Source organism: Poeciliopsis prolifica, unplaced genomic scaffold (genome assembly GCF_027474105.1).
Source record: "Poeciliopsis prolifica strain line A6 unplaced genomic scaffold, Auburn_PproV2 SCAFFOLD017, whole genome shotgun sequence".
Classification (NCBI taxonomy): Eukaryota; Metazoa; Chordata; class Actinopteri; order Cyprinodontiformes; family Poeciliidae; genus Poeciliopsis; species Poeciliopsis prolifica.
Window position 1 is genome coordinate 4,716,307 of NW_026562392.1, and position 12,162 is coordinate 4,728,468.

Consider the following 12,162-nt stretch of genomic DNA (forward strand, 5'->3'; position numbering starts at 1 on the left):
TTGGTTGTGGGGTTTCTTTTTCTAAAAATGCGTATAGGCTTATTTTGGGTGGCTCACTCTCGTCTGATTTTCCACTGCATTATAAAACTGTGTTTTAAAAAGTAAAACTGTGGGAGTTCTTGGTTTTGAAGTGTTTTCAGTATTCATTTTTAAGCATTCGACCTGAAAACCAATGAGAGGCAGTTCAGGAAGAAATGATTGATTCTGATGTCTGGCTGATTGATTGCTGCATCGCAGATTTGTTTCTCAGAAGAACAAAAGTTGCCATTTGCCTTGTAAGTCAACAAACCTCAAAAGTTGACTGTTCTTTGTAAGGGTTTCGTTTTAATACCAAATTGTTTATTCACCAAAGGGAAAAGGCTTGAAACCCTAAACTAAATCTGCAGACCAGACACATTGATGATACTTTTAGCATTTTAAGCAAGCGCGATCATAGCTGTGGTTTCCATGGAATTCCAAAAATGAAATTAATTTTCTAAGGAACAACACGCAGGCCTCGACTTCATCATCTGAACTTCTCCAGAATGGTTTCCATGCTAAAAAATGTAAGTTATTTGTTCACAAGAATAGCCTTTCTCTCCACATTTGAGAGGATTTAGGCTTGTAGAAAAAGTTATGAACCACTTTTTGTTTTTATTTTGGGTTTTAGATGTGAATAGGAATCTTGAACGTTCATCTCTGAACTTAGCCATCGCACTCCTACTAAAGACTTTCTCTTCAGTGTAATATCAGTGAGAAAATAACTCTGAGAAGAAGCACATTTCTCGGTGTGGAGAAACGTCAGGAATGTCCCCGTGGGGTCCCAGTGGTCCCTGCCCCTCCCAGTGAGTCCCCACCTGTTACAACAGCCTGAACTCGCCTCATCTGCCTCTTACCTTCCCATCAAATACCCTGTCAAGAGACATTCCCCCCTAGAATGGAGGTTTTGGATCAGTGCTTGAAAGAAATACAAAAATAAAGGTAGCCCATCTAAGAATGGAGTCGAAAGTCGAATGCTGGAAAAGTGAGATAAACATGAAATATTAATCTCAAAACTCTGATCAGCTCTTTAACAGAGCTGATCTGAAGCTCTCAACAAGACTTCAGATCAGATCACATCAGCTCTGATCAGCTCTTTAACAGAGCTGATCAGAGCTGATCTTAGAGCTGATCAGAGTTTTGTCCTCTACCTACTTCTGCTCCGATGACAAAGGGGGGAAAACGAGGGCGAACGTTTCCAAAGACCACGCTGTTGCTGCAACTTCTCTGTAGTCTGAGAACACATTCTTGGACAGTCATCGAACATGATGGTCAGTGAACCTAATGAGGCGCCGATCAGAGATTCACGACTGATTTTTGAGCTCCAGTTTGTGTAATGCTTCAGTGCTTGCACATGTGTTCTAACTTAAACTTAATTTTCGAGCACCTCATTTTCCAAAAATACCAAATTCTAGAAATAGCTAGCTTTAGCTTTCACACAGAAGGAAGATGTGGTTAGTGCGATCCGGTAGCATTTAGAAATAGTCGCATTAAATAAATGTAAAAGATTTTTGAGTTTCCAGGAAAGTTAAAGCTGAAAAGCATTTCATTCTGGTCCTCATTTCTAAAATATGTGTAGTAATTATGTACTGATATCCTAATGCGTGTTGATACTTACTAAGATGCTTAGATTTAGCACTTAAAAACATTATTGTTTTTGGTTGTACGGTGAGTGTCGTGAGGTGTTTTTCTTTGGATCAGACAGCAAGTTGCCTGGCCAAAAAGATGGCAGCAAGCTTTCACGAGCTTGCCGAACTAAAAACGAACAAAACCAGAAGGTTAAACATGCAGCAGTCAGCCCAAAGCAGAGCAGCTGAATAAAGAAGTAACGCCTCCTCCTCGCTGAGGATTACCCAAAATACTTTGTAATGGCTTTTTAATTCACCGACACATTTTTGTCGCAGCAGGTGCGAGACCTTTTGTTTAGAAGGATTTCAATCCGAGCCACTTTAGCTCGGCTGAATAAGCAGCGAGATTAAAGCAAATTGCTCTCAGCAAAGCGCTGGGATTTCAGCAGCTAGTCTAGGTCTAGTATCTGTAATCTTTATATTTCTGCTGTTAATTCACCCAATCAGAAGTGACTTTGTCAAACCTTGACTTTTGCCATCTGTGTGTTTGATGTGTAACCTTTACTCAATATTATGTGAGAGTTGCAGACAGTCACATTGCTCCGCCTGTGAAGTGACTCAGCTTCTCATGGGACATCATGACCCTGTTCTTTAGTCATGAGCTGCCATGAAGTGTTTTCGGCCGTGTCCGCTGTGTGACCAATTCAGCGTAGGGTTGTCCCTCTGCTGTGTTGCTGCCTTTAATTGAAGCTTCTGATTGGCTTGCAGTGCAATGATCGCTTAAATTTATTCACATTTGCCTGTTGGGTGTAGTCTTTAGTTTATTACATCAGAACTGTGTATAGGTGCGCATGTGGGCTTGTGTGTGTGGGCGTGTGTGTGCGTGTGTGTGTAAGGCTGAATTCTTTCATGACACCTTGTCTCACAGTTGCTGCCTCTCCCTGAGAAGGCTGCCAACCTTTGGGCTTTCTCATTCCTCACATTTTTTTCCCTCTCGTCTAAACGTTACGAGAGACTCGCTGCTTAGAATGTTTAATTTTTGTACAGCGTTGACAGGCAGACACCTTTGTTGATAACAACTTGTGTTTATGAACCACTTTTAAAATTTTCACTGCCTTCACTCCTGTATGTTTTACTTTAAAAGCCGACGCCGAATCAGCATGAGAGAGCAGTCACTGTCAAACAGTTTTATGATAAAAATAAAAGACCCTATATGTGGCATGATGTAAACATCATGCAAGCTGAAGTATATGAGAGACTTAACTGATTACCGTTTTGATTTGTTAGCATTATAAATGGTAAACCTTGAGATGCACCTTAATGTTAGGATTTCCAGGAAGGCTGTTCTCCATTCAGCCTTCCTGTTATCTGCTGAAGTCTCACTTTATCCTGAGTGAACCTACAATGTCTTGACATGTAGGAAATAAAGTTCCCTTTAGTTCCCTCCTACAACAGAAGTGAGAAGAGACGTAGCTTCTTACTTCTCTTTGCTTCCTCTGACTTTTTCTCCAAACACCTCGCCGGTACAAAAACCAGCTAGCATTGTAACGTCTCTGTTCAGTAATGGCACCCGCATCGAAGAGCATGGTGTACTCGATGCTAGTTGGTATTGTCTCACCAAACACTTGAAATTATCACTGAAATGTCAGCTAACATGCAGCTGCATTCACCCCTCTGTGGTGGTCTTCTGGTGGTCTTCATTTTAGTACTTTGGGCTTTCTGGACTTCGTGATCATGTTGTCTTTCCTGGCCATCATTGTGCACCAGGACAGCTTTGTTCTCTCCATCGTCACCATCTTCTTGTGTTGATTAGTTTCTAATCTGATGCTGTAGAAGGTGAGAATAGAGGCTGGAATAGGAAGGAAAACATTGGCTTCTGACTACGTGGCAGTGGTGTCAACTGGAAGGTCACGACTTGGGGCCTTAGCTGAGTGAAACTGGAAATACTCTGACTACATGCATCCCTCTGCATTCCTTTGCTGATCTTTGACCTTTTGTTTTTGTGCGTTCTGCATCTCGTCGCCAACCTCGGAGACAAGCGGTGCCTCACGCTGCTGTAGGTTGTTTATTTCCATTGAGATTTTTGCCTGGACCCACATCGTGGCAACTGATTGTAGACATGCAGAGAGGTTTGATGTGAAGAACGCCAGTGCGGCGCTGAAGCGCTAAGAAACAGGTCGAACTTTTGTCTCTTTGAGCAGGAGGAGATCTCAGACAGAAATTTAAGTTTTGTATATGGGAAAGTGACGTGAAGTTGCCTTGAAATACTAACAGCAACCAAAGGAAAGTGAGGGTTCTCAGAGAGTTGTCGTCCTCTGCCTTGGCCTGGTGGCTGGAAAAGCCCACATTCCTCTGGAAACACCGCAAAATCCCACTGTGGAACAAACTAGCTGCACTTACTGATTCCTAGAACTGATTCCTGGATTTAAGCTGGATGGTTTACCCACCCTGTGGTTCCTGCTCTGGAACCAGGAATCATCAGTCACTCAGCAAACAGAATGTATCACCGAGGGGCATCATGGAAATCCAGAGGCACACTTCTAAAGTCTGTTGGGAATGACAAATTAGCCAGGAGAATGGAGCTCCCTTAGGGGAAGTTCATGTTGAGCTGATTTATTTATAAGCTGCAGAGGCTCCATGGAAACACATCGGGTCCTTCGGTTTATATATACCACTGCGGCTTCACCCGTCCGCTGTGTCAGACGGTAGCTTCCCCGGATCCTGTTCAAATTTCAGGAGTCGACACAGGATACGTCACTTTTGTGTTGACTTTTATTCATCTGTCACTCGTTTTTCTTTTCTTTTTCTTGGGGGAGCGAAAAGATCCTGATGTCAGAAACCAGTTCTCAAGTCCACCAGTCTCAACTGGTTAATGTTGCATTTTTAGAGTTAAGGAAAGCTAGCAGGGAGATTTCCTTCAAGTTTCTTTTATTGTATTCAGTTTTTGGAACCGAATACTGTAACACTTCACATTTATAAATCTATCCAAATAGCCCCTTCCAAAAAATTTGAGGTATGAGGAGTGTGAAAGTGTGGCTTTCAAAATATTACACCCTACCAAATTTTGCATCAAAGCAGCCTTTTCCACTCATAATATTATTCCACAAATTAATATCACTGAGATGATTCATATGACGGATTTATGCTCCATTTGGGAGCATGAATCCCAATTATATGAACATGTGTGAGAATTAAAAGGGATTTTTCAACTATTTTGAAATACAATGCCGCCACTGAACGCAATTCAGTTTCACATCTTGGTGAATAAGAAACACTAGTTTTACAAAGTCAGAAAATTCCACTGCTATTTGTCAAATTGGATGAAATAGTTAGTTTTTTGCTAAAAAATAAATAAATAAATAAACAAACAAAACAAAAAATGTTGGTGCTGTTGGTAACTTACTGGCTTTGTTCCTATACTTAAGGACTTTTCATAAAGTAAATCCGTATCGGCCGAGTTCGGAGTCGATCGGCGATTGGACCAGAAGACCGCAGTCGGTTACATCCCTGTTTACCGCAGTATCTCCTTCAGTTCTGTTGTCAAATGACTCAGCTGTGCCTGTCATCAACATTTCCCTACGGTCAGTTCAAGTGTCAAAGTGTGCCGTTTCATTTGGGCCCGACATCCACATCATAACTCTGTCTGTAATTTTATTGTACCTAAACATCTAAATTACTCCTACGAGCCACAGGGCAAAGATCAGATTTAAAGCAGGTGTTCAGCTTCTGAATTTTCATATTAAGACTGATAGAGCCCTGAGGCAAACTGCAAATACTTACACACAGAGAGAGAATAATGCTGTCGAAGATTTGCTTTGTAAAAGGCCTTGCCCTGTTGATTGCAAAATTAACCTCTGACACACGCCTCGCATCTTAGGGGGCTGTAAAACACAAAGAGTTCCAGGTAAAACGGGACAGTCAGAAATCGGATCACGCTGCGCACAATCATATGACTGGATTACATGACTCCAGGGGGAGATTTGGCACTTTTTAAATTCCATTTTCCACATGGATCACCTGGTTCTCCTGCTGACTGAGCGGAAAAGCTGAAACAATAATCGTCACGCAAAAGAGAAATATGTTGAACTACCTGTCTGTTATCTTTCGTTTTGTCCGTAATGAAAGGGGCAGGGCACGAGAGTTTCATTTCACCGGTTGAAAAGTTGTTCCTGTTTACACATCACACACCGTCTGGCTCTGGCTGTCGGAAACACAGAGGGATTGTGCGCGGGGTTTCTTTAATGCCTGGATCATGGATCTCATTGGGATGGATAAGTGGGCGATCTATTTGCATGACATGCATTCATACACAGATCGACTCAGACACCTGTCCTCTATGTTGACCTTCGCAGGTGAGTGGCGATCACAATCTGCTTGGGGAGGAGTTTCTTTGTTGATCTGTGGTGCTTTCAGTGTCGTCATGCAGCGTGGGACGCTGACTTGAGATTAAAAAAGAAAGAGCTAAACCAGTGGTCACCAACCTTTTTATTACTGCGGACCGGTCAAGACTCGGTTGCTGGGCGGGGTGGAGGAGGGAGGGGACTGAGAGGGCGTCAGATAATGTTTCTGCAGGTTGGTGTTCCCGCTAAAACCTTTTTTTTTTGTCCCTTTTTTTTTACAATGTCCTGCAGTGTGTGGTGTCCCATATCATTCTCCTGTCTCTTCTCTGGGCCTTTTCTCCTTCGCAAAGAAACTTTCCAAAGACATCTGATCTGTTTCTGACTCATTTTGCTGCTTCTGGGCTCAATGTTGGCGCGCAAGACGTAACCGAGAGAATCCGGTGAAAGGATTTTCAAACTAAAAGATCCTCCAGACGCAAAAAATATAGAAAACTGAAATATTTAATAATTTTTTGCGTGGCCCTGGTATTGGGGGCCTCTGATCCAAACAATGAATAAGGTTTCTTCTGACTGTTTTTGTACTTGTTCTACTTTCTTGTGAAAAAACCCCCTCACTGATTTAAAGTTTTATGTAAATATTACAAATTAGTATAAAAGCAATCTCTCTGTAAAGGTTTCATTCACCCAAAAGTAAGCACAGCTGCCCTCTGCAAAGCCGGCGTTTAATTTCATTTCATAAATGAAAATTTAAATATTTTTTGTATATAGGTGCATCATATTTCAGAGATATGAGTCACCGCACCTCATGCGACCCGCCTGCTTTGACTACACACACATTTTGTAGAACACCTGTCAGAAAGGGTTGGGCTTCCTCACAGCGGAAAATCTCTCCCAGATCAAAAGCACTGAAGTATGCCAATGTCATTTCTGCAGGGCCTGAAAATCCTACATTTAAACATTCCAACATCAGAACTGAAGAAGATTTAAATACCTGCAAAAGTTTCCAATAAATAAGTTCAATTGATATCAAAAATTTGTGCTCACTTTTTTCAGAACGACCTTCTTTGGGTGAATCATTAACAATTTCTAAGCGTTGAAAGCGTTAAGTACTCACTGCAAAATTGAGACCACAAAACATCCCAAAGACACCAAGATCATTTAAAAAAAAATCATCTTTGGTTCCAGATACAGACATGGATGAATAGTTTGAGTATAGGAGTCGGGCAAACGGCTCCAACCTGGATACAGAGCAACTCAGGTGGCTATATGATGCTGTGGGGACGCCTGTCTTTAGCAGAGGAGAAGATAGATGGAGGTAAATACCGGGTGAACCCTACTGATTGAGGTGAACATTTATCCTGCAGTAGGAAAGCGGCCCTAAATATATCCAACTTATAATGAATAATTCAGGTCAAATATAGCCCATTTCTTCAAATGGTACAGTCAAAGTCCAGAATGACTGGCAACTAATGATCACAGACACTCGTTACTCGACTTGACTTAGCACACGCCAAAAGACTTACAGTAGTAAATGAAGTGAAAAGTGGCTCATCTTGGGTGTAGTTTCTGTGGAGAAAATACATGCCACACTTTTCAGATTCTCAGTCATATAAATACCTAAAGCAACACATCTTATTTTAAATGAATAAATAATACAAAACACGTCAACTCCACAAAAGAAGGTGCCAGCTGGCTTTTGTGTTTGGCCCTAGAGTTCCTTTCCCCCCGCAGGGAAAAACTCCTGGCAGAATATAAATAGAAGCCTTGTTGGTTTAAACCACAGCGTTCTTCTTCTTTTCATCGACATATTTCAGTTTCTCGCTCTCAAAGTTCAAACTTTCATTTCTCTCGGAAGACGCAGGCTGTACCGGGGCGTTGGTTGCGTTTGTGCTCTGTCGCCACCTAGTGGTGAAGCCTTTTCTCCAAGCAGCAGGAAACAGTGTTGTAATGTTCAAAGGACTCCTGTGTCAGACCGGTCAGCTGCTGGACCTCCTCCCCGGTCGTGGCTAAAAATACCGCCGTGAGTAAGAGTCACTCACCGTTACCCACTGAGGCGCTTGTAGACTTTGTCATAGAAACACATCCTCAAGTTCCAGTTTGTTTTCCAAACGTCACGTGGCGTGGAGATGGATTAAGACGCCGCATGAGGAATGAGGAACCTTTAGATTTTCATCTAAAGGCTGGAACTAAACAGCCTCACTCATAAATCACTTGTCTGGAACAGATGGTGGGCTGTTTAACACGCACACCACATCAGGCTTTTCCTCCGTGTTCTCCATGCTCAGCTTTTTTTCCTCACCTGATGGAGAAAATAATCTTGACCATGATTGTTTTCCAGATTACATGAGCAAACCAATTCCTTGACCTCACCTGCAGAGGGAGACACAGGCCCTTTTTAATCAGTTGCGTCGTCACAAAACTGCAGCTCATTTTTTCCCCCTCTCCATCCATCTTTTCTTCTTTAAGTCCCCGCAAATTAAACACAACTCACACACACACGCACGTGGTGTGTGTGTGCGGACTCCTTCACAGACTCTCCTGCAGCTGGTCTATTTTAAAAGCACTCAGCTGCTCTGGCTAATCTGAAGGCTTGTTGAGTCTGTGATGAACTAGGTTTTCATATTCATCATCAGATCTATTTCTGACAGCACGGCGATCCGGGATAAATGGACGTCGCTTCATGCCCCGGCCACGGCAAACATGCCTGCGATTAGCGTACGAAGCAGCAACGTCGTGTCCGCTTTCAACTTCTGCTTCTGCTGAGATAACAGCATCACATCCAACCATATTAGAAATATTAAGAAAACATACTTTAAAAAACAGGAAGTAGTTGTGAACTTAGGAAAAGTGTGATGGGGATTTGTTTTCTGAAGTCAAATTTTGCAGTACGGATGGGCTGTATCGTATCGTTTATCATCTATTGTGTTGCTCATCATCTATCATATCGTTTATCATTTATTGTATTGTTTATCATTTATCACAAAATCATTTTTATTATGCTAGGTACTTTGATTTAGCATTGTCATGAATCAGTTATTGATAGTAAATATAAAAAAACTGATAGTCTTACCCAGAAATGTTATTTTTTTGCCATTTTGTTTGCACAGTTTGCTCCACAAACTCATCAAAAAATATTAGCAAATTAAAAAAATAATACAATGCAATCACCATGTGCAGTCCACTAAATAGTACCTCAAAACACTCCCATGAAATTCTAAGTCCGTGTCGTCCACCACTAATTTGTACAACCAACATTCACAGCAATTATAACTGAACTCTGGACATGCCATGCCTTTTCTTCCAGCTGTGACGTATCCTCTATGTGGAGTCCATGCATAGTAGCAGTTCAGTCAGTTATGTCATATTATTATAATAATTATTATAATTATAACAATAATTATTATAATTACTATAATGGCTTTTCAATGTTTTCATTAAAAAGCCATGTAGAGGCTTTTTGGAATTAAATCTAGAAAGAAATAATATGAAGTTTGCATTTATACCTTGAAGAAAATGTAGGAAAACGCAAGATGGTGAATGCAGACAGTAGATATATCACTGCTTTAGATCTTCACGAACCCTGACTTGTAGGCGGGGCCATCATACTGTCAGGGATGGCTCTCAGCGAAGCGTTCCTCTGGTTCTCCGACAGAAATATGATCCATCACGCTCCAAGCCGCCGCCAACCTTCCCCTCCTCTTTTCTTCTTTTTTTTTTGTTTCTCTCATCCTGCTCCTTCATCCCTTATCCTCTTCAAACAATGTATGAGATAATCCCGGGGCTGTCGAGATAATCCTGCCCCGGAGTTTTATCAGCTCCCTCAATGTCGTCTGCGAGACGTGTTTCCGCTCACACTTTCACCTGAATTCGCCCACAGAACAGTTGAGGTCAGCGATGAGGGTGGATACGTGAGATAGTGGATTTAAGCAACCTTATATGGGAGGAAAATAAATCAGTGCAGCCTTTTTTTTCTTCTTTTTTACGGTTCTGCTATGAAAGGTGTCGTCTTCCCTCTCTTTGAACCCTTGTATTTTCTTTGCAGCTCAGCTCTTTCAGAAACCATAATGACACATTCTTAGAATTCCTCTGTCCGCTAATTTGCTCGGGTTCTTGTTTCCAAAAGCATAAATACAGGTCGCTCTAGTCTGCAGTGGCTGCAAGCTCAGCTGTGCTTTTTTCCCCCCCTGTAGATTAGAAGCATTTAAATACTTCTACAAAAAATAAATAGAATAATAGAAATATATCTGCTTATTTAATTGTTTAATGCGAAAAATTAGAGGTAAAAACAAAAACTGCCGACAACAGAGAAGGTAGAATCCACATAGGTCTACACATGTAGCATTTCTGATGTGCTACCAGAAGTAAAATAAATAAATAATAATGATAATAAAAAACTAGAGATTCATTCTTTAAAACCATAAATGCTTCTAAAACGGTCTCTAAACTCTGAGCAGGTCAACCCAGACATGCTCTGATCAGACGACTTTAAAAACCATTTGGCCCTGAAGTGGCCCCAAGGCTGACTGCATCAAATCGTTTACCAGATAATGACATCGCAAAGTGAGAAAAGGAAGAACAAACATGGCAGTCCATCATAAACAATCATCCAGCCACAAACTGATCATTTAGGGAGAAAGGGGAAAGAAAAACTTTCTCTCTATTTTTTTCATTCGTCTCATAAAGAGCCAGATTGTTCCATCTGGTTTTGATGAAGCCAGATGAGGGACCAAAGTAATAAGCATGTTGAGAACTTAATGATATGTCTCCATTTAGGAGGGAAGATCTCATGACTAAGACGTTCCCTGCTTTTTTTTTTTTTTTTTTTTTTTTTGTGCCGCATTCCCATTTGTGTCCTCCTGGTGCAGCTTTTTTTCCCTGTGGGGCTCTGAAAGATTTGATATTTGGGGCAAGTTCCGATGTCAGAGAATCACTGAGAATACCTGTTGGCAAATGAACCAACAGGTATTTTTTTCAATAAAATCTGTAAGTTAAACTAAAACTGTGACCTTTTTTTTTTCTTTTTTTTAGATTTTCCATCTTACAGAAACGATTTTATTGGAACTCACTAATAGATCAACACAAAATAGTGTGTAATCGTGAAGGAGAAACGCTTTAAAATGTTTTCACCAATGCAAATCTGAAAAATGCAATTCATTTGTATTTAGAGCCCCGACAATCTGACGCTACAAAATAAAAACTCTGCATAACCGCACTATGGTAAAGCATGGCGTTGGCGTCATTATGGTGTGCATGGGTCGCTGAAATCGGGTGGGGTTGATGTGAAATGACAGGCAAGACTTGACACTTGTACGGAGATTTTTCTTCTGAAATTATTTTGCAAAGGTGAATGAAATGAGAAATTAAAATGTGCAAAATGTGATTGAGAAATGTGCCAAAAGTTTAGAGCTGCGTTTGCCACCAAAAAGTGGTTTTCCCTTTCAGTAGACTCGATACAAATTCGGAGCCACTTTTTCCCTTTTATCCTCCCACTTCAATGCCGCACACTACTTTGTATTGATCTATCACAAAAACTTTTTTTTAAATAAATAATAAAGTGAGTCTTAAACAGGCATGAAAAAAAAGTCTGAAAGGCACTAAAAAAAACTTTTTTCACAATCAAAAGTTGACAGATCTTGGAGAAATTTCCTCCCTCACCTCAGATTTAATTGCCTCCCTGTGCGCCTCACCCTAATTCCACTGCTTGCCTAGACATTGTAGAACTACAAAGGTGTGTCTCCAAATTTGCGAGCATGGCTTAAGGTGAGTCAACACACCGCGCCGCTCCACACATGCAGGTCAGCACAGATCCCCCGGCGCTGACACATTCGCCGTCTTCGTGTTTGTACAAGTAGTGCAGAAAATTGCTGCGCTCAGGAGAAGAAAAAGGCTCCATAATGCCCCTTAAAGCAAGAGGAGGCAGGGTGGAATATGTATGTACGCCCAGAAGGACAAAGTGTAGCAAACAATGATTATTCTCTGACTTTGGCACACATAGTAACTGTCTGCATGAAAATATTTTCTGTTTACAACAGGAATTTATTTATTTTTGTCATTTAATTAATAAAGAGTTAGTCATTAGATATTTAAGACACCCAAGAATGTATAGATGTTCACAGAATCTGTAAACACAACAGAAACCTTTTCCACAGTTGCTTCTTTTAAATATAAAAGGCTTTTCATAAATCCGATTTCTCACAAGTACGCCATGTAATCGTTTTTCTTATTTTTTGCGTATT

At 41.0% G+C, this 12,162-nt stretch overlaps 1 protein-coding gene across 32 annotated transcripts in view; it reads left to right on the forward strand.

Moving 5' to 3' along the window:
- The window catches only part of LOC129367485 (plectin-like), a 114,062-nt gene that overhangs the window by 59,692 nt on the left and 42,208 nt on the right, over positions 1 to 12,162 (forward strand). The window contains exon 1 of one of the 32 annotated variants that reach the window (XM_055041962.1): positions 5,776 to 5,938. The exons of the other annotated variants lie outside the window; for them this stretch is intronic. Coding sequence (XP_054897937.1) covers positions 5,839 to 5,938 — 100 coding nt within the window. The 5' untranslated portion in view covers positions 5,776 to 5,838. Of the gene's footprint in view, positions 1 to 5,775; positions 5,939 to 12,162 lie in introns of those variants that run through there. 32 annotated transcript variants of the gene reach the window in all.